Consider the following 20,161-nt stretch of genomic DNA (forward strand, 5'->3'; position numbering starts at 1 on the left):
GATGTTAAAAGTCTACTGCATGGGGACAGTCAGAAACCATTCTTTAAGTAAAAAGAAAGGGTAATTTCTTTTGACATGGGTGCATATTGAGGAGAGAGAAAGAAGATGTAAAATAGTAGCTGGAATGAACTGAAAGAAAATGGCCTTCCAGCACATTAGTGTTTGAGTGTTCCTCTTGCCTTGCACAGGGAGCAGTGGAAAGAGGAGCTTTCTGTTCAGGGTAGCAGTCATCCAGCATTGCTGTGCTTTAGCAGTGTCCTTGAACTAGACCAGAGCTGTATGTGGTGCAGACCAATCATCTGACTCAAAGACTAGGTTAAACACTGTCATGTTTATGCTTCAGAAGAAAGCTAATGTCTGACTGTGTCAAGGAATGTTTTAACTGCGCTCTCTAATGTGGTTGTTGGAGAAGAGTTTCACCTCTTGCTGTATGGGCCTTTTTTTGTGCAAACACCAAAGAGAATTCAGGAATCCTGCTCTCAGGAGCAGGAGTCCTGTGCTAAAGAATAAAAAAATAAACTACTTTTTTTCTTTCTTTTCTTTTCTTTATTTCCTCCTTCTCCCCTCCCCCCCCCCCCCCACCTTACAGAGAGAAGCAATTCCTGATCTTTGACTGTGGTTCATGTTGAGAGGTCTATTGCCTCCAGTTTTGGTTTCATTTCTATATCAAAATAAAACCCCAGACAGAGCCAAGGACACATTTTCTAAGGCAGTAAATACTCTCAGAATCCAGATAAAAAGTGTAATTGGAAGGAAGTAAACTTGGATTTAAGTTTCTCTTGGAACACAAATGAAAGGAGACTCTAAATTATCAAAGAAGTAATTCTGTGAATGAAAATTATCATCTTACTTTTGAAATGGATTATTTTGAAAGCTACCATTACTTCAGAAGTAACATTTATTTTTTTCTGGGCAACAGAAACAAGCTGACAGTGTTATAGTGAGTGCGGATAACTTGTCTTATCAATACTTTTCGGAGGGTTTCCTTACAGGAAATGGGACAGTTAAGTAAGGACAGGCAGTTGATTGCTTGCAAAAAAAGTGCTTTGGTCACCCTAAGACTGTTCATCATAGTAGGTTGAAATTTATTTATAGTTGGAATAAAAATTGGCTCTAGGTTTACAAACCTGAAGTATAGTGTGCTACTAGATTGCAGAAATGTGGAAGACCTCCCAGAGGCTCAGCTTCTTCCTGTGCTTTCAGGGTGTTGGCTTTTAATTTTTTGCTCTCTTGAATGTTCCCTGATGGCAATGCTAAGTGTTTGTGGTGGTTATCTTCCTCTAATGGAGCTGTTCTATTTTGTGTCAGAAATGTAAATACTTGTTGTGAAAGGAGGAATTTGTGGTCTTGGAGGATTTAAGGAAGAACTTTTTAAACAATTTGTAGCCCACCCCAAAGAAGGGTTCCAGGTCAAAGAAACGTGAATTGTCAGGAGGGGATTAAATCAATCCATCCCAGTGCGTCCAGGTGCCATGGAGTATTTACCTTGTTCTGTTTTGAAGTAAGATGTCAGCATTGAAAGTCCTATTTTCAAAAACATATGCACGTTCTTTCCTGTCACTAAGCCCTGAATAGCTGTTCTGTAACATCCTATTGATAATAGGGTTTTATATAGCTGCTTGCTTTTCTTCCGCTTCCCTTGTTTTGATCATCTCACTTTTTTCTCATCATTTCCCTACTGATTTTGCTTCTCAGGTAGAAATTCCAGTCTCATCACTTTCAGATACGTTTTTCACCTAGGGACAGTTCTTCCTCAGGGAGTGGTCATTGTTTCAGAGCCAATCTCTTTACTGAGGTGCACTTTGCACTTTCTAAAAAGGCAGTTTGAAGGAAGACATAGATTAAGCACTAACTGCCTTGCCAAAAGGGAAGTGTGTTTGTGTGAAGTAAATTGCACGCATTTGCATAATAACAAGCTGTATTCCTACTTCTGCTGGCAGTATAAAAAATAGAATAGTTTCCATCTCCCATCAGGACATACAGATTTATAATATAGATCATGTGGCAGCAATGTACCATTTATATTTCTTGGCTATTGGGATAATACAGCCTGGCATAAACATAAAACCTGATGTGTTTCTGTCCACAGGTCAGTTGATTACTTTCTATTCCAGTGTACTCTCGACTGAATTTTGGCTTTATGTTTTCTCCCTGTTTTCCTTCCTTTCTAGGTTTTCAAAAATAGTCTCACTGTCACAGCTGAACAAGAAAAAATAGTGGTAACGACCATCTCTTATAGCACCACTGTGTTGCCTGGTGTCAGTAGAGAAAACGAGACTATAAAATCCACCATTTAAATAGTTTTTGGAGTATAACCAACATGATTAGAATAATCACATTTTGGTGCATTAGTTTTTGGCCTGCTAATTCTTATTCAAAAATAAATCTGATTTTAAGAGTTTGGTGGATAATGTTCTCCCACACCTATGAGGAGTGCTCAGGAGTATTGAGTTTTATTTTCAGTTCCTTGTTGGTCATGTTGATCCATAGGTATCAGTTCTTCAATTGTAAAGCAGTTTGAATTGAATTGTAGAGTCATTTGAAGCATTTTTTGTCTATTCCATTTTTAAAGGGCAAAAAAAGAAAAATCTCTTTTCTTCAAGTAAGTTCAGTCAAAGACTGTGGCAGATTCTTGATGCATGCACTGTTTTTTTGGGAGTGCATTTTTGTTTGGTTTTATTTATTGTTGGTATATCATGTTTGCCACTATCTTACTATTCCCCTCTCCTGGCAACTATGAACAGAGATGAAAAGACTATCTGAGCTCCAGAGCCCCTAGCCACCTCTCCCAGGCCTCTGTAGTCCTTATGCTCCCCAGGCTACTACTGTCTATATCCCTAGCACCCACATGTATCATTAGAAGTGGGTAATAATCAGTGGGACTTACTAGAGCAGGCAGCCTCTCTGCAACATCCCTGATCCGTGCCCTAGGTAGGCAACACACGTCCCTTGAGATCGGGTCAGGCAAACAGATGGTTGCCTCTGTCCCTTTCAAAGTAGAGTCCCCTACTACTACGACCTGCCGCTTTTTCCTGGCAGCACCAGCAGAGATCTTCTTTACCAGTGCATCAGACGGCTGTTTCTGGTGCGAGTGCGTTTCCTCATGAGCCTCCTGCAGGACAGCAAAGCGGTTCTGAGTGGGGACAACAGGTTTAGAAGGAAGCCCCTTACTTTTAATTGTCCTCTCCCTTCTTTCTTTGTTGTTTTGTTTTGTTTTGTTTCTAATTCCCATCTTCCCGGTTAATGGCCTCCTTTCCTCCATGAGCTACAGGGGACGCTTGAGGCCCCTGCAGTTAGGGCCCGGAGCAAGCAGTCCTGCTTCCTCTCAGCTTCCCTGACATCTCGCAGTCTATTAACAGCATCCCGCAGCTCAGCCCCTGCTGCAGGAGGACCTCCACCAGGGAGCACCAAGTGCAGCCCTGCCCACTGTGCACCCTCCGCTCACCAGACCAGTGCAGGCACTCTCTACACCCCGAGCTCTGCACTGCAGACTCCCCTCTCACTGGCCCTGTCTGGGTGCCTACGCTGGCCACCGCCGGGGCAACCAGAGCAGAGCTCCCAGACCGGGCCCTGTCATACAGCGAGTGCTCAGCATCCCGCCCGCCTGCCCGCACAAACTGCCTCGACCCGCTCCTGGTCGCAGGTTTTTATCCAGTCAGGGCTGGTGCCACTGCTTCAGGCTCCGCCCCGTGTGAGTCAGCTGCTCGCTCTCGTCAGCTGAGCTGCCGGCTCCTGGGCAGGTCCTGTCGAGGACTTGAGGCTCCCTCGGTGGCTCTCGTCGCTCTGAGTTGAGGCTCCTGGACGCTGATCTCCCCCCAGCTCCAGTGTTGAAGGCGTCCTCTCTCGAGCTACTCACCTCAGCAAGTGACCCACAAATAAGCTGCTGTCCATCATATTTGAGAAATCATGGCAGTCAGGTGAAATTCCCAACAACTGGAAAAAGGGAAATATAACCCCCATTTTCAAGAAGGGGAAAATGGATGACCTGGGGAATTACAGACCAGTCAGTCTCACCTCTGTGCCTGGCAAAATCTTGGAGCAGATTCTCCTGGAAGGCATGCTAAGGCACGTTTAAAACAATGAGGTGCTTGGTGACAGCCAGCATGGCTTCACTAAGGGGAAATCCTGCCTGACCAATTTGGTGGCCTTCTATGATGGGGCTACAGAACTGATGGACAGGGGTAGAGCAGTTGATGTTATCTACGTGGACTTTGTGCAAGGTGTCCAACACTGTCCCTCATGACATCCTTGTCTCTAAATTGGAGAGACATCAATTTGATGGATGGACCACTCTGTGGATAAAGAACTGGCTGGATGGCCGCATGTGAAGAGTTGTGGTCAATGGCTCAATGTCCGGCTGGAGACCAGTAACGAGTGGTGTCCCTCAGGGATCGGTGTTGGGTCCGGTCTTGTTCAACATCTTTGTCGCTGACCTGGACAGTGGGATTGAGTGCGCCCTCAGCGAGTTTGCCGATGACACCAAGCTGTGTGGTTCAGTTGATGCGCTGGAGGGAAGGAATGCCATCCAGAGGGACCTTGACAAGCTTGTGAGGTGGGCTGATGCCAACCTGATAAAGTTTAACCATGCCAAGTGCAAGGTCCTACACCTGGGTCAGAGCAATCTCAGGCACAGCTACAGGTTGGGCAGAGAAGAGATTCAGAGCAGCCCTGAGGAGAAGGACTTGGGGGTGTTGGCCGATGAGGAATTTAACATGAGCTGGCTTCAGTGTGCGCTCGCAGCCCAGAAAGCCAACTGTATCCTGGGCTGCATCAAAAGGAGCGTGACCAGCAGGTTGGAGGAGGTGATCCTGCCCCTCTACTCTGCTCTCGTGAGACCTCACTTGGAGTATTGTGGGCAGCTCTGGCGTCCTCAACATAAAAGGGACATGGAGCTGTTGGAACAAGTCCAGAGGAGGGCCACGAGGATGATCAGGGGACTGGAGCACCTCCCGTATGAAGATAAGCTGAGAAAGCTGGGGCTGTTCAGCCTGGAGAAGAGAAGGCTGCGTGGAGACCTCATAGCAGCCTTCCAGTATCTGAAGGGGGCCTATAAGGATGTTGGGAGGGACTCTTCATTGGAGACTGTAGTGATAGTACAAGGGGTAACGGGTTAAAACTTAAACATGGGAAGTTTAGGTTGGATATAAGGAGGAAGTTCTTTCCTGTGAGGGTGGTGAGGCAGAGGAATGGGTTGCCCAGGGATGTTGTGAATGCTCCATCCCTGGCGGTGTTCAAGGCCAGGTTGGACAGAGCCTTGGGTGAGATGGTTTAGTGTGAGGTGTCCCTGCCTATAGCAGGGGGGTTGGAACTAGATGATCTGAAGGTCCTTTCCAACCCTAACTCTTCTATGATGATGGCTGGGACATCCAGCAGTGCATTACTCACAGAAACTGTGCTTCAGAATTGTTGAATTTTGATCTAAGTGCACTTGAAGGAGGTGCCTTCATTCATACTCCATAGCTGCACTCTTCTGGGACACCTTAGCTAGTGTTACTCAGGAAAAATATAAAAAAATATGACAACTTACTGAAAGGTCCCGCCTTCTGGAATGTCCATATGGGAATTTCTGTTAAGAGTTGTTAAGAAACAGAAATCTCTTTGATTTTATGGGTTTGTTGTTTTTTGGTTTGTTGTGTTTTTTGTTTTTTTTTAATGTAGTCTTTGTGATAGCATCTGAGAGAAATTCAGTCCTCCTAGATTCTCAGAGTATTTCTTTTTGTTGAATGTACAATCTCTGGCATTTGGCTTGTGTACATATTAAGAAAATACTTGGCTAGGTTTTATGCATTCCTGGAGAGACAACAGCAGGTTTTAAGTAGAAACAAAAATGTGAGTTAAAATGCATATGTGACCTGCTTTACAGCATCTTTTCTTCTCTAGCCCACTGTCTTGTCTTACTCTGGGAGCCAAGAGTGAGACCTGGGAGCCTGTGGCCCTCAGATCTTTCCTGCTCTGTTCACAAATGTTGCTTGCAGAATTAGTTGCTCTCTGGAGCTTCATGTGCTCCCTTTCATCTGTCCTGTGATCTGGGTGATGGGGCAGGTATTGAGGGGAGGAAGATTGGCACAGCTCAGAGCCTGGTGCTCCTGCAGCCACCTTTTACCCTCATCAGCAAGTGTAAGCGAGGGTCTTGCCTTGGGGTAACTCTGGGACTGGGGCAAGTCTCAGCTTAAGTATTAAAACCCCAAATGTGTCTGTTGTCTTCCAGTGTTTTGCTCACTTGTATTTTCTGCCCATGACAACTATTAGAGGATTTATTTCTTGGCGATTATAGGCAGAGACAGCAGTCTGGGCCTTGTTAGATTGATAGAGATGCCTCTGAAATTCATTTTATTTCCCATTTAGTTTCATTTCTTAATTGCATAACATCTTTTAATTAACAGTTCTCTTGAACAAAGGATACTTGTTTGGAAAAGAGATTTTGCTTTGATGAAACAACAAATTGTCATAAGCAGTGTAGTTGATGTGGGAGCAGACTGAGTGTGTAATTCATCAAAACAGCCATATAACTATTTACAAATGAATTCTTGACTGAAGGTTTTCAGCACTCATTTGCTTTTGAAACTCGCCTCCTGCTGTGGCTGTCCCTGCAGTGAAGAACGTGTGGAACGCAGACACTATTTCTAACATTTTCTTGCGAGCAAATACTATAACCTGGATTTGCTCCTTTGGGGGTGCTGTTTTCTGCCAGCAACGTGGAGCTAGTATTTTTGGATTTTTTCTCTCTTTTAAAGTGTGAAGTGTTAAGTACCACACTTGGTAAGGGAAACACAGCTAGTATTTTTATTGTAAGTGCAGTGTTTTCCGTTACAGATGTTTTCCTAACTACAGTCAGGTATGTAACCTCTGCTTATCTCTGCTGGGCTGGTGATGGCTGCCAAACAAGAACACTTCCCCTCTACTCTTAAGTGTGTTCTTGTATTCATAGAATTCTTTAGGTTGGCAAAGACTGTTAAGCTCGTCAAATCCAGCCATTAGCCTAGCACTGCTAAGTCCACCACTTGTGGACACCAAGTCCACAAGTGTCACATCTGCATGTCTCAAATACCTCCAGGAATGGTAACTGAATCACTTCCCTGGGCAGGTCCGTATTGGTCTTGATTTAGTAAAATCCAGCTATTTTCTTGGGTAATGGGGGTGGATTTTACTCATATTGTAGTGCTGTGCTGTCTTGCATGTTACTGCATTGTGTTTATTAATCAGACCAAAACAATAAATTAGGAAGATGTCTGAAAGATGTTTATTTTAGAATAGCAATAATAGCAAATACCATCAGCAAAATATGCCATTTCACTGAATATCATTTGCAGAGTATACAAGAGCTCTAATGTTGTCAGCTTCATTGAGTTAAGAATGCAGAGTCGATTTAATATCTTTAGTTGTAAGGGTTGTAACAACAACTGCAATTTAAATTAAATTAAATTAAATTTGAAACATACAGTTTTTTCTTTTGGGACCCAGCTCCTCGTGTGTTACTGGAGCTGCTGTTTCCTTCTAGGCCTGTTGCCCTCCACAATATACGTGATCACTGAACTGAGCTTACTCTGAATAAAATATGAATGTCTTCCCTCTGATTTGAATGGAGGATTTTTACGCTTCTCAGCCTTTTCGAATTTTTTATGAAGGATTTATGTGTTTACAACTATGTAACTTATTTCTTTGCCCAACTGGACAAGGGCATAATTAAGATTGAATAGACTGGAGAAAATAGTGAGGGCATAAATGGATGAATGGTTATTACATGATAGGAATCTGATGGGGTAACTTATTTCTGTGTTTTAAGATTTTTAAATTTTCATGTGAATCTCTGAGGGCTGAGTCCAGAGAGTACTTGTGTGCAAACTGGAGTAAATCTCGGCAGCTTTTAAGTGTAAATGTTTCTTGGCAGTTTGTGTAAGTGGAACTTCTTTGAATTACTTTTTTTTTTTTTTTATTTCTAACTGTAGCTCTTTGTAGGATTGAGGAATGGTTATCAGTCTGTTTTCATTCTGTTCCAGGTTGTTTAAAAAATGAAATTTTAATCCAAACACTCTTTTATACCGAAAATTGTTAAGATTTAAATGTTCTGACTACCCCTGCCAGCCTCACCGACCTATTTTCACGACTCTGTGTGTGTTCCTTGAGAAATACTCTGTTCCTTGAAAAAAATGTCCATCATACCTGCTATTTCTCATGTGGAACAGGGAGGCAAGTTACCTCCCTTTCAGAGGAGACACTGGAGATGCAGATGTCCTCTGGAAGTGCCTGAGCCATAGGTGGGACTAGAGGAGGGTGGTAGCCCACTGCTCTTTCTGGCTCCCCTGTGCCTGCTCCAAGTTGAAAATGGTCACAGGTGGCAAGTGTTGGAGCCTCCAGCACTCCCACTGGGATCTCCAGAGGTGAGAAGCTCTGATGGATATGTGGGAGATAGGTGGAAGGACTGTGCCTCGCTACGAGTGGAGAATGAAGCTAAATGTGAAGTGAAAGGGAAGAAAATCATGAACAGTTTACTTTAAGGGTTGGAAGCAGAGGGGGTGAAACAGTCCCCAAACACACAGGAAAGGAAGGGGTAGAGAAAACCGTAACTAGAAAATGAAATGTTTTAGAGAAAATGGGAGACAGGAGGTAAAAAATACAGATGTTGTGGTCATATGATATTTAAAAAAAACCAAAACAAACAGAAAAATACCCCAAACCCAAGCCAGAAAGTAAGTGTTAAAAAATACCTGGTTTGCAGATTTTACTGAAAACATGCTGAATTTCATGGATAGGGCATTAAAAAAGGACATAAAACCCCACCCCAGTGGTGTCTTGCTTGTTTGATTAGAAAGTGACCCATCAAATATATAAGCACACCAGTGCCCTAAAATGAAGTCATACCTGTGAGTTCACTGTGCAGAAGCATTAATTGCTTAAGTTCTGGCTATATCTCTTTCTAATTACTTGGAAAGTACTTGGATAACTTTCCATGCAGTTGAGGTATGAGTAATGTTCTGTATGATTAGCGCATGAAACACAGCTGTAACAAGTGTGTCTGTGACATCAGGTATGTCACATCATTCACACTGTGTGATGGGTGCACAAAGCTTTGCTGCTGAGCAGGTTCCCAAAACTAACTGTAAGAAGAAAGGTTATTCTGGTGCTGACAATGCTTGCTTCAGTCTTTTTACAAACCTGATAAAAAAGGAGTATCAGGATTAGAAAATCTTTTTTTTTGCATTGCTATGACCTTCTGAGAAGATATTTGTAAGAATTATTGATAAATAGATATTTCACAACCACCTTACACAAATTCTTCATTAAATTTACATTCCTGGCTACAGCTTTAAAATTTCTCATGTTGCAGACATAGGAGTGAGAATTAATGACTTGAATCACTTGAAAAATATTTATTTCACAATCACCTTACTAATGCTGTTGTTGGGAATGTAAATAAATGAAGGAGTACAAAGAACAGTGTCAGTATTATGGAATATCCAAGTACCAGTTTCTGTGAGCTAGAAGGGAAGTTTGGTAAGATGGAGATAAATAGAAACCGGCTTAGACACAGAGCCCTTCTGCAGTCTGCCTTTGGCAGCAGAAGCAGGAAGAGTATCTCAGACTCTCCAAAGTAGTGTCAGAGTGGAGGGCTGAAAATGCCATCTTCCCAGGCTACCTAAGGAACTGAAGCCTTATGTGGTCTGAGGAACTGAAGAATAATTCGTTCTGTTGGAGTGTAGTTTTTCCATTGTTTTCGGTATTGCTGATCATTGCTTCCTGATAAGATTAATTGGTTGGTCTTGTTAAGCCTGATCTGGGAGCTAAACATTCTGAAGCAGCATAAACCGATGTAAATCTGCTGTGCAATGAGCCTTTCCCTTGATCAACAGTGCTTTAGCATCCACTTGAAAAATAACAAGCACATCAGCTGGACAGACTGCTGAGACTTCTAGTCTAGATCATGCTTTTGTCAAGAAACATTGGGCTAAATGATCCTTGAAGTTCGTTCCCACCTGGTATTCTAGGACTCTACTGAGAAACCCTATCAGAGTTTTCTTACAATTTAAGTCCCTGGATGATCCCCACCCAGTTGCGGAAGGGGTGCTATTTGTGGTGATGAAGCAGAACAGAAGCAAGAACCTGGATTTAGGATGGGTTTGCTTAGGGCTACACTCTGTGTCAGCTGAGGAATGAAGGCGTCTTCCTCTGTTTGGGAATGGTGACTGAAATAAGAAGAGTGACCAAACTCAGAGTGCCCTTTCGATTATAGGATTAAAAGTGTGTAGGGTTTTGATGTGAGATGAAGTCAGCCTCCTTTGGTAGGTGGTAAAGTTTCACTTTAGCAAGGTACAAAATGGGCCCTTGACCTAGGAAGGCAACCCTTCTTCAGGACACTGCTTATGTTACATATTCAATTCAGATGAAAAAGAGAACTAAAGCTTTAATTTGTCTGAGGTGATACCCAGGGTAAGGTTGATATACCTATAAAACTAAGAAGGAAGACAACTGCAGAGAAGGGAAATGAAATAAAACCATGGAAATTATTTAGGAAGTCTTATGTGCTGCTGTTCCAGTATTAATTAAATTTTAAAACCAGCACACATACAGAAAATTAGTATATTATGGCAGTTTTCCTCAACAATGAGAAACAAGAGGACAAGTAACTATCATTGGGTGAGAGAGGTGCAGGATGTTGTTCTTACTGGTTTCTCTGAAGGGTCCCAAAGGCCCAAATTTGTTCCACCCTCATTTTAGCACCCTCCCCTGCTGCTGTGCCTGGTGAGCTGAAGACCTGCTTCCCATAGGTTTGATTGGCCTATGATAATTTTATGTTTTCCCTGATCTCCCCTTCTTAGATTGTTGTCTGCCAGGGAAGCTGAAGGCAGAGCAGCATGGCCAGATAGCATGGCATGGCCTGTTCTCAGAGTGCACAATTACAGCCTGCTGTTTGTTTTAAAATATTAATCTAGCTTCAGATAGGAAAAACCTGTTTCTCTTTTTTTTATCTAGTGTGATGTCCTGTTAGTGATATCAGACCTTTGTGATTGCCAAAATAGGGCAGAAAAAAATGGTCCTGGAAGCTTTCCATGCAGATAATCTGCCTTAAAGTGTAAACATGCTAAGTAAAGAGCCATGATTTTTGAACCAAAAGCGTTATCGCTATCATTGTGGGAGTAACTAGTGCGTGAAAATGCTCTCATTTACAGGAATACATGTGATATGGATGCTGGATATGCTTAAATCTATTCTACTGGTACCTGCATGGCCTTTCTACAGTGCTGTCTCTGAGAGTTGCTTTATGTGACTCACCCTGGTTTGAATGTCAGTGGACTGCTCACTTACAATCAACCTGTGCAAGGCTCATTGTGCTCCCTCCAGCTGCCTCTGCTTTTGCACAGCCTGTGAAGACTTGTTTTCCAACAGCAGTGGCATGCAGCTTATCCAGGCTCTGGGGTATGCACCTGAAATAGGACATTTGGCTGTTTGCTGCTCGGTCACAGTGTACCTTCATTTTAAAAACAGACCTCCTTCCCGTATTAGTGTTGGCTTTCAGAGCTAACATGCTGTCTCTAACAGCAGGAGGCTATCTGTGCAAGGGGCAGTCTCTCAGAAAGTAATGAGGAAGGTATTCTGAAATAGCCTGATAGTACAAGTCACCTACTGATATACATAAAAATCTGTAAGTATCTGATAATAGTGTCCTCTTTTAGGGTAATGGCACTAGAGAAGGCTGAAGCATGCAGCACTTGCCATTAATTTTTTTGTTTTATTGCCCTGTGGGGAAAAAAGGTTTTGTATGAGTTTTTGTGAGTCCTCATAGTCAAGTAACTTGTTTAGCAATTGTGCTCACATAAGTATGATTTCCTTCTAACAACAGGCCAAAGATGTTCTGCAACAGCAGGAATTTTATGAATATTTCATGAGTAGCTTAAGTTAGATTCTGCAGGATTAAAAAGAGGAAACTGGGTCAAATGCGCATGGTGCAAGCATCTAACTTCTTTAATGCTAAATTCATGTATACTGTAATTTGAAAGCTGAAGAAGCAGGTTTTGTGGGTTTTGTGGTTTATATTTATTTTTCTTCTATTAATTTTTAATTTGACCATCTGATGGAAAAATTACTTCTGAAATTTTGTGGGCCAAATCTCAGGAGACTTGTGGAGTTTCACAGTGTGTGCAGCCACTTCAGGAGATGCTTTTCCAGCAAGCCCAGTGACTTTGTGCATAAAGACTGTGCTGCTTTCCTAGGTATATTGCTGGTTTTGAAGAATCAGGAGGTGAGGACAGTAAGTGCTGTATCCTCTAGAGCTGAAGCTGTGGTGAGTTCTCAATGGATGCAGCACTTGCAGTAAAGCTTTTGAGGTCCTGCCAGAGTAAACCAGCAAACACAAAAATTACAGGGCCCTGGAGGGGACTGTGTATATTCAGAAGGGCCAAGGGAGCTGCTGGGGCCAGTGCCTGCCCTCAGTACCTCTGATCCCCATACCATGTGCCACTTTCCAGGGACTCCCGTGCTAGTGGCAGCAATGTACTACTCCATAACTCCATGATTGGGCTGCTATGGGCTTGTTGGGAAGCGTGTATGATTTGTGCTCCCCCATGACGTTGGAGCTGTTTGGAGAGCAGAGATGAAACCCTCACAGTGCTAAACACTGGTGGTGGTGGGAGGGAAAAGTGCACAAAGGTAGTCTCCATGGAGTGTCACAGCACAGCTCCATCAAGGTTTCCTGAAGATGCCATATTGAGCAAACCTATTAATTGGCTATTCTGGCGTGTGGCTTGTGGACATACAGAGTGCTGGTGTTTGAATTGGATGGTGTTTTCAAATATAGTTACTAGCTGGTGTTGCCAGTGCTCAGATAAAGTAAATAATAACCTGAAGTTCAGACTAAAGGAAAGGAAGTTTTCTTACTCCACTGTTCCTTTGTGAAGATCAGTTGCACAGAAAAGATGGAAAAGTAGTGATGACATCATGCTGCTATGGCAGTGGTCTTAAAACAGAGCTCATTAAATGCAAGACAGAGGATACTAATGACCATGTTTTTTCAAATGTCTTACACCTGTAGGTGTGTTAGTGGCTCCCTTGCTTAAGCTAAGTTGGGTTTTAATTGTCTTTGGCATTGCATACAGTAATAACAGGCTTCATTTTGATTCAAAAGATGATCAGTGATTTTAGGCCTCATTATTTAAGAGATGAATATACAGAAAGCATTAAAAAACTCTGATATGTTGTAAGTCTCTTTGGAGCTGTATATATCCAATCTGACTGTTATCACTGTTTTCACCCACACATTTTTTACTCTGTCACTGCTGTCTTTAATGGTTAATAGGTTTTGTCTTCATATTTTCAGCGATGTAGACATTTTTAGACTTGGTGTATAACATATGTAAATGGATAAGCCCATTTACAAGGTTCATAATGGTCTTTGTGGCTTTTTAAAACATGCATAAAAATAAAAAGTGTATAAATGTAATTGCTGGCTTCACATTATTGTGGTAAAAGGCATTTCTAAGTTTAATATTGTTGGGGTTTTTTTTGCTATGCAAATAATCACCTAAGTGCAGAGCCCCCAGTGCAACAGGAGCCTGGGGAGGGTAACCCATCTAAGGTCTCCTGGTTGCTGTCTCCGTGTTAGCTTCCTGTCTTCCGATGCCTTTGGAAGCCATCATGTGTCCTGCAGTTTTTTCCTGTGGTGCTTTTTAGGTATTTTACAGAAACTCAGAGATATTGTGGCTGGACCTACATGATTGTTGCCCTCCCTTTGTGCTGGCTCAAATTAAAAGCGGACATTGCATTACGTTAGAGGGGCCTGAACTAACCATTAGGATGTCTTCCTCTCCTTACTTCTCCTTCCTCTAAAATACCTCCAGTAAGTGATAACATGCAAATACAAAGCATCAAGCCAAAGAAATGGATTTCTTTTTTTTGCTTCATTTAAGCATTTATCCTGTTAATTCCGTGGCAGATGTTTTCTTTTTAAGCCTGCACTCTGCCACACAGTGTGTTTTATTGGAGCAAATGCTAAAGCATCACTTTATAAAAATCCCTGTTAATGGCAAAGAGCAAAGTCCCAAGGACAAGTAGACAACATTTCTGGTTTTTTTTTAAACTACAATTGGATTGCTTTAGTGACAGCTTTTGTGGCTTACTGCCTTCCATCTCTGCTGTTTTACCATAACATTGTGGGGTTTTACAGCAATTAAGTCACTACTCATTCAACTACTCAGGAAGTCATTTCAAACAAGGTTTTGCTCAATAAAGTTTGGTTTCTGTTATTAAAATATTGAATATGGTCTCTTCAATAGTAATTAGCATGGAAACTAATTCTGGTTTTATTTAGAATTAATGTGGGTTTTATTTTTTTTTTTTTTTTCTTCTCGCTGTTCAGCTGTGAGGTCTGGCTGGCTGCCACCACCACCACCTGCGCTGCCCCCTCGACCTTCTGTGTCTCAGGTATGGTCAAAGGACAAATAATACTTTGTGTGTTATTCACTTACTTGTGTTACTGTTGCAGTGGTTAGCACAAGTTGAGTTGTGTATGGCAGTTATTCCTGCTTCCAAGTTAATGCACAACTCCGGTCTGCTCTGCAGTTTCCTTCATTGGTCTTTCTAGCCCGGTGTGTTACTGTGTCAAATTACACACTCATTACATCTCTTTGTAGTGGAGCTGATATGCACCCACTACACAAAACTGTAAATTAAAGGGTGCTAATGCTAGCCTACTGAGAGTTTTATGCCCGGAAGGCATGGGCTTGATACCTGCTATTTGGTTCTCAAGCTTCAGCTGCTCAGAGGACACCTGCTATGGGAGCTGTTTATAACAGTAAATAACAGTTTATTTCACTCAGGGATTTAAAAAGTAACGCTGAAAGGAAGCGTATGCAGTGTCAGTGATGTTACCAAGTTTCAAACCATTAGTGGTGTGCTTTTGGTTTGCTTTTGGATGAGTTTTTGTTTGTTTGCTTTTAAAACATGACAAAACCACAGCACAATGTAAATTGACTCAATCATGTGTATGTGTATCTGAATCCAGATTCTTCTTCAGGTTTTAGGAAATGATGGAGGATCAATGTCTTGTTCTTTTTATGTTCTTGGCTCTCTTAAGTCTCAGGCAGAAGTATGCTTCATGTATTATTCCTTTAGGTGAAGTACAATAATAGAAAACAAGGCCATATGGGAGCTAACTGCCTATTACGTATAAAAACTTATTGAGACACCATCCACGGGCCAGAAACATTCTTCACTTGTGTTTTGGATCTGCTCTTAAGCGTCTGCTGTTGAACTCCTATGGCACAGGGCTTACAATAGAGATGATAAAAGGCTCGTTGTCATCCTGAGCTCCACCAGCAGCTAGTAGCTCTTTTTCTCTCCACAACCTTTTTTTAGCATCTGAGTGCAGCTAGTTTCTACCTTGAGGACTGTAGAGTGTTTTGTTTTGAGCTTGCATGCTTCCTCCAAGTTGTTATGGCATTAGCCATACTGTTAATACCACATGCCCCTTGTTTTGACCTATCACATTCCTGCTTTCTCTAACACTTTATAGAGAACAGTGTTTTCCTTTGGCTTCTCCTGATCCCACAACAAGCTCACTGCCTCCCTGCCTTGTACCTGCAGCAGCTGTTGCTGCAACCCACACTGGCCCTCCTGCCACTGCTTGGACTTGCCACAGCATGCCAACTCGGTGCAGTGCAAGCCCTCTTGCTGCTATTGGGAAAAGCAGTGAATATAACAAATCCTGTTCTTGGGGGAGTAAAACCACTGTTTTCAAGAAAGGTTCTGCTACTTGTTAGTTTTCTTGTACTAAGATAGATTTGTGTTTCCTTAGCAGGGCAGTGAGGAGAGATGTTAGTTTATTCATGTCCAGCATCTTCCTTGCCAGAAAATACTGCTTATCCTACAGTGAGCCATGCAGATTATAGGCCTTTTTTCAACTGATAAACACAAGAAGATTCTTACGTGAAATTCTTGATCCAGTCCTCTCCAATACAAATATCTGGTTTCTGAAAGAAAAGAAAAAAAATAGAGTGGCTTCTGTACCTACTCAGTAATGAATATGTAGCTGATGCTTTGCTTATATGCATCACTTATGTTTATTCAATTTATTTCTGATGCTTTTTGAAGATATCAAATATCTCATAAAAATATTCTTGTTCTGACATCTAGCAAAAATGTACATAAAACTGGTTCTTGAAAGCATAATAAACCTTGCTGGTCACATTGCTTATTTTATCTCCAAGCATGCCTTTCTGTGATAAAGGTAACAGGCAGTAAGGAAGTATGTGTGATGTGGTCATAATTCAGCTGAGCTGACCCTTACGAATAGGACGTAAGCAAAAGTAAGCATGTGGATTACATTAGTCCAGTGGGGCCCTAGATTTAAAGAGCATGAAGAAGTTAGAGGGAGGAATCTGCTTTCAAAACTGAGGCAGGATCAAGAACTGAAGAAAAGTCATGATGCTGAAATTGCACCTTCAACTTTTCCTGTTTCAGAGTTTACTAAACTCTTCTTAAATTTCTGGTTTAACTTATTTTTCAGCAATGCTATTGCAAATCCTATTTTATTGCCATATCATTTTGCTATATGCCTGCAGTTAAGCACTGTGAATGACAAATGCAGCTTGTAAATGAAGCGAATCCCACATACATCTCAGGTGGCTGTGCACCATATTAGTGCGCTCATGGTGTGATTATTTTGGCTCAGCTTTGGAAATCAGTTGATGGAGGAGGAGGAGAGGGAAATAATTTCTTCTGGGGACTGCAGTTTTCTATAGATGGCTGGGAAGCAGCTTGAACCAGTTGGCTCTTTAGAGTGAGATTAAAGGCCTCGTGGGATGTAAAGGCCAAAGTGTGTAAAAGAGAGGTACCAAGGCCTAGGTATTACATTTCAGTGGAGCAGAAGTCCTTCTGTGAGCTTAATCAATAGCAACATAGAAATGGCATCTTGACTTTGGTCCTGGATTGCTGTTGGTTTTAGTGGAATTTGCTTCAACCTTTAGGAAAACATTCTTTTTCCTGTCAGAACCTCCAAGGTAATCAAGCTTGGTAACACTGAAACACTGCTTATTCAGAGTGTGCCAAATGTCTCTAGTCACATCACAAACTGCTTAAATTATGTCCAACTCTGCCTCCATAGCTCAGTCAGCTGAATGAGGGTGGAGGACTGTATCACTGGGTGAGCATAGTACAAAGTAAATCTTGAAGCTAATACTGCTGTGCCCTTGACTCCTGAGCTCAGTGGGTGCCCAGGCTTACTGTGGGAGGCTCAGATCTTGGGATCCTGTGATTACATGGCTGGTTTATGAGGAACCTGCCCCTCTACTCTGCTCTCGTGAGACCTCACCTGGAGTATTGTGCACAGTTCTGGTGTTCTCAACATAAAAAGGACATGGAACTGTTGGAACAAGTCCAGAGGAGGGCCACGAGGATGAACAGAGGACTGGAGCACCTCCCATATGAAGACAGGCTGAGAAAGCTGGGGCTGTTCAGCCTGGAGAAGAGAAGGCTGCATGGAGACCTCATAGCAGCCTTCCAGTATCTGAAGGGGGCCTATAGGGATGCTGGGGAGGGACTCTTCATTAGGGACTGCAGTGACAGGACAAGGGGTAACGGGTTCAAACTTAAACAGGGGAAGTTTAGATTGGATATAAGAAGAAGTTCTTTATTGTGAGGGTGGTGAGGCAGAGGAATGGGTTGCCCAGGGAAGTTGTGAATGCTCCATCCCTGGCAGTGTTCAAGGCCAGTTTGGACGAAGCCTGGAGTGGCATGGTTTAGTGTGAGGTGTCCCTGCCTATAGCAGGGGGGTTGGAACCTAATGATCTTAAGGCCCTTTCCAACCCTAACTATTCTATGATTCTATGAAATAGCAGTGGGGCTGGCTTCTCTGTGCTGGGTTGCTGTGTGGTCAGCCTGTGCCATTCCACACCTCTGGTGGGTAGACACCTTTACAGATGTGGCTGTATCTCTTCTCACCTCTATGATGAGTTTTAAAGAGTTTGTGGATTAACTTTGCATTTTCTTTTCCTCTTCTTGGTGGCCTCTAAAAGGCTATGGTAGCTCCATCTCCTTGGGATTTTTCTCCATTGCTAAAGTCAGCATTCTGTCAACTTTGTATCAGTCCACAAACTGTACCTAGGTTTACTCAGAGCTTTCAACAGACATTTATCTGGTGCAGTAGTGCTTTCGTCTGAGGTCCTTATGGTAATTGTAAATAAATTGAATTCATAAAGATGGACAAAAGACACGTTTCTATAATGTGGATACCCCATTATCTCCAATTTATGATCTTTTAACCCCAGTTCTAGCCCATATGATGTTTCCAGTAAGATACTGTGAAATGCAGTATAAAATGCTTTATTAGTATTTTCAGTTCATGTTGCTTTCCTATTAAGAAAAGTAAGTAATTTAAGATTTGCCTAAATCCTATAAAGGGCACTTGAAAAGATTATGTACGGAAACAGGTTTATACAAAGACTAGAGTTTTGTTTGGGATAATACGTCGTTTTGAAGCGTTTTATTACTGTGTATATGCCTGTGTAACTTCACTGACACCTTCTGTAATCCCTAATAGCACATCTCACAGCAAGTCTGCAGTAGCCGCCTGGATTTAAGGGTAATTTTCTCTCCATTAGTTTCCCTATTTCTTTGGACCACAAATATTTAACATGCTGCAAGCTGTTGTACAGACTTTGGACAGTGGCAATGTTTTAACTCTCTCACTTCCCGTAACATGCTATAGTTATGGCTTTTCCACTCTTCTTTAATTCTGGGGGCTTTTAAAAAGTTTTTAGAGGGTTTTATATCAACCCCTGAGCCTGAGTGATGGTATACAGAACAGATAACCTGTAGCTTGTTGGAATACCTATGGGTTTTTTTCTCTGGGCTTGTAGAGGACTAGATTCAGAGGCTCAGGTGATTTTTCCTGATCCCACGTTCCTAACTTAATAGTAAACTGAAGTCATCAAGGAGAAACGTCATAAAGATGGCCCCCAAACTTTTGTGTAGATCCAGGGCTGTACATGGAATATTTGTGTAACTTGGAGGCAGTAAGAATCACAATAGGAAGGCAATAGCTATGTAGCTGATTTGCAGTGACACAGATTCCAGATAGGAAATAAATTTGGGTGCTCATGAATAACATTCCACTGGAATCAAATGTGTACACACATCTCATTTAAGCCTCTGTTTTTTTTTAAATGGAAAACAAAGTAATACTTCATTACTGTCGGCTTTTAGGCCTACAGAGTTGTTTACCACAGCTGCTTACTGTGGTAGATTTAGTAGCATCTTTATGTTAATAGGAATTATGGATGAACACTGAAGAGCAAATATAACTTTAGGATTTTATCCAACATCAGCTCACTGTCCGCAACACTGCCCAATTAGATCAACATTCCTTTATTTGAATCACTCTATTTCACTACCTTCCTGTGCAATAATGAAGGCGTATCTTCAGACCTGGCCGTGCTGTATAAGGGCATTTGAAAACAGTGCGACTGGAAAAAAAACATGTGTATCTTGGCTGAAAAAACTTATGTTCCTAGTCTCTTTTCCCAGACTCTAAATTCTAAGCCTGTTGATTTTGTAAATTCACACTGGTTTGTTCTGGACTTTTATTTCTGGAGACTTTGGGACCTGGTTTTCCCACTGGTTCTATACTGGCAGTTTTGACAGGTGCTGAAAAAATTATGGGTGAAGGCAAAGTGTTCAAGTGGAGTGAAGTAGGTAGGCAGCTGTTAACATTATCAAATTGAGGTATCCTGAGTACAGTGCAGCTCTGAAGAGTAAAATCTCACTGTGTTACATGAGCTCAGAATTAGGCTGTCAGTTTAGTGGTGATCGTTACCATTACATGTTATGGATTTGGTGAAGTCATCATGGAAACCAAGTGCTGTGAGGGATGATGGGTGGGTCACCCTGCCCAGTCGCAGGCACCTGGTGTTTTTGGAAAGCAAAGATATTATTCTTTTTAACATATTGAATGTTCTGCTCTCCAAATGTTACTTGATACTTCAAAATTCCGTGAAGCTTTTTGGCCATTCATCATCCCAAATCGCAAGTGGAAACTGGGACCCAGTTCAAAAAGTTGTCTTCACTAACATGGCTCCAAGTTCTGCTGAATCCACTGAGACCCACAAGCACGGGGTATGCTCAGTCTGGGTCTGTCATTTTTGATTACGCATGCCCATGCTGATCTGCAGCACTG

General features: G+C 42.1%; 1 protein-coding gene across 5 annotated transcripts in view; it reads left to right on the forward strand.

Moving 5' to 3' along the window:
• The window catches only part of REPS2 (RALBP1 associated Eps domain containing 2), a 99,607-nt gene that overhangs the window by 66,924 nt on the left and 12,522 nt on the right, over positions 1-20,161 (forward strand). For all 5 annotated transcript variants that reach the window (XM_061453155.1, XM_061453157.1, XM_061453158.1 and 2 more), the window contains exon 14: positions 14,348-14,412. In XM_061453155.1, the coding sequence (XP_061309139.1) occupies positions 14,348-14,412 (65 nt within the window). The remainder of the gene's footprint in view (positions 1-14,347; positions 14,413-20,161) is intronic.

Source organism: Pezoporus flaviventris, unplaced genomic scaffold, assembly GCF_033815535.1.
Source record: "Pezoporus flaviventris isolate CSIRO_AGI_PZ_B2104156 unplaced genomic scaffold, CSIRO_AGI_Pfla_v1 ptg000015l, whole genome shotgun sequence".
NCBI classification, from domain to species: domain Eukaryota; kingdom Metazoa; phylum Chordata; class Aves; order Psittaciformes; family Psittacidae; genus Pezoporus; species Pezoporus flaviventris.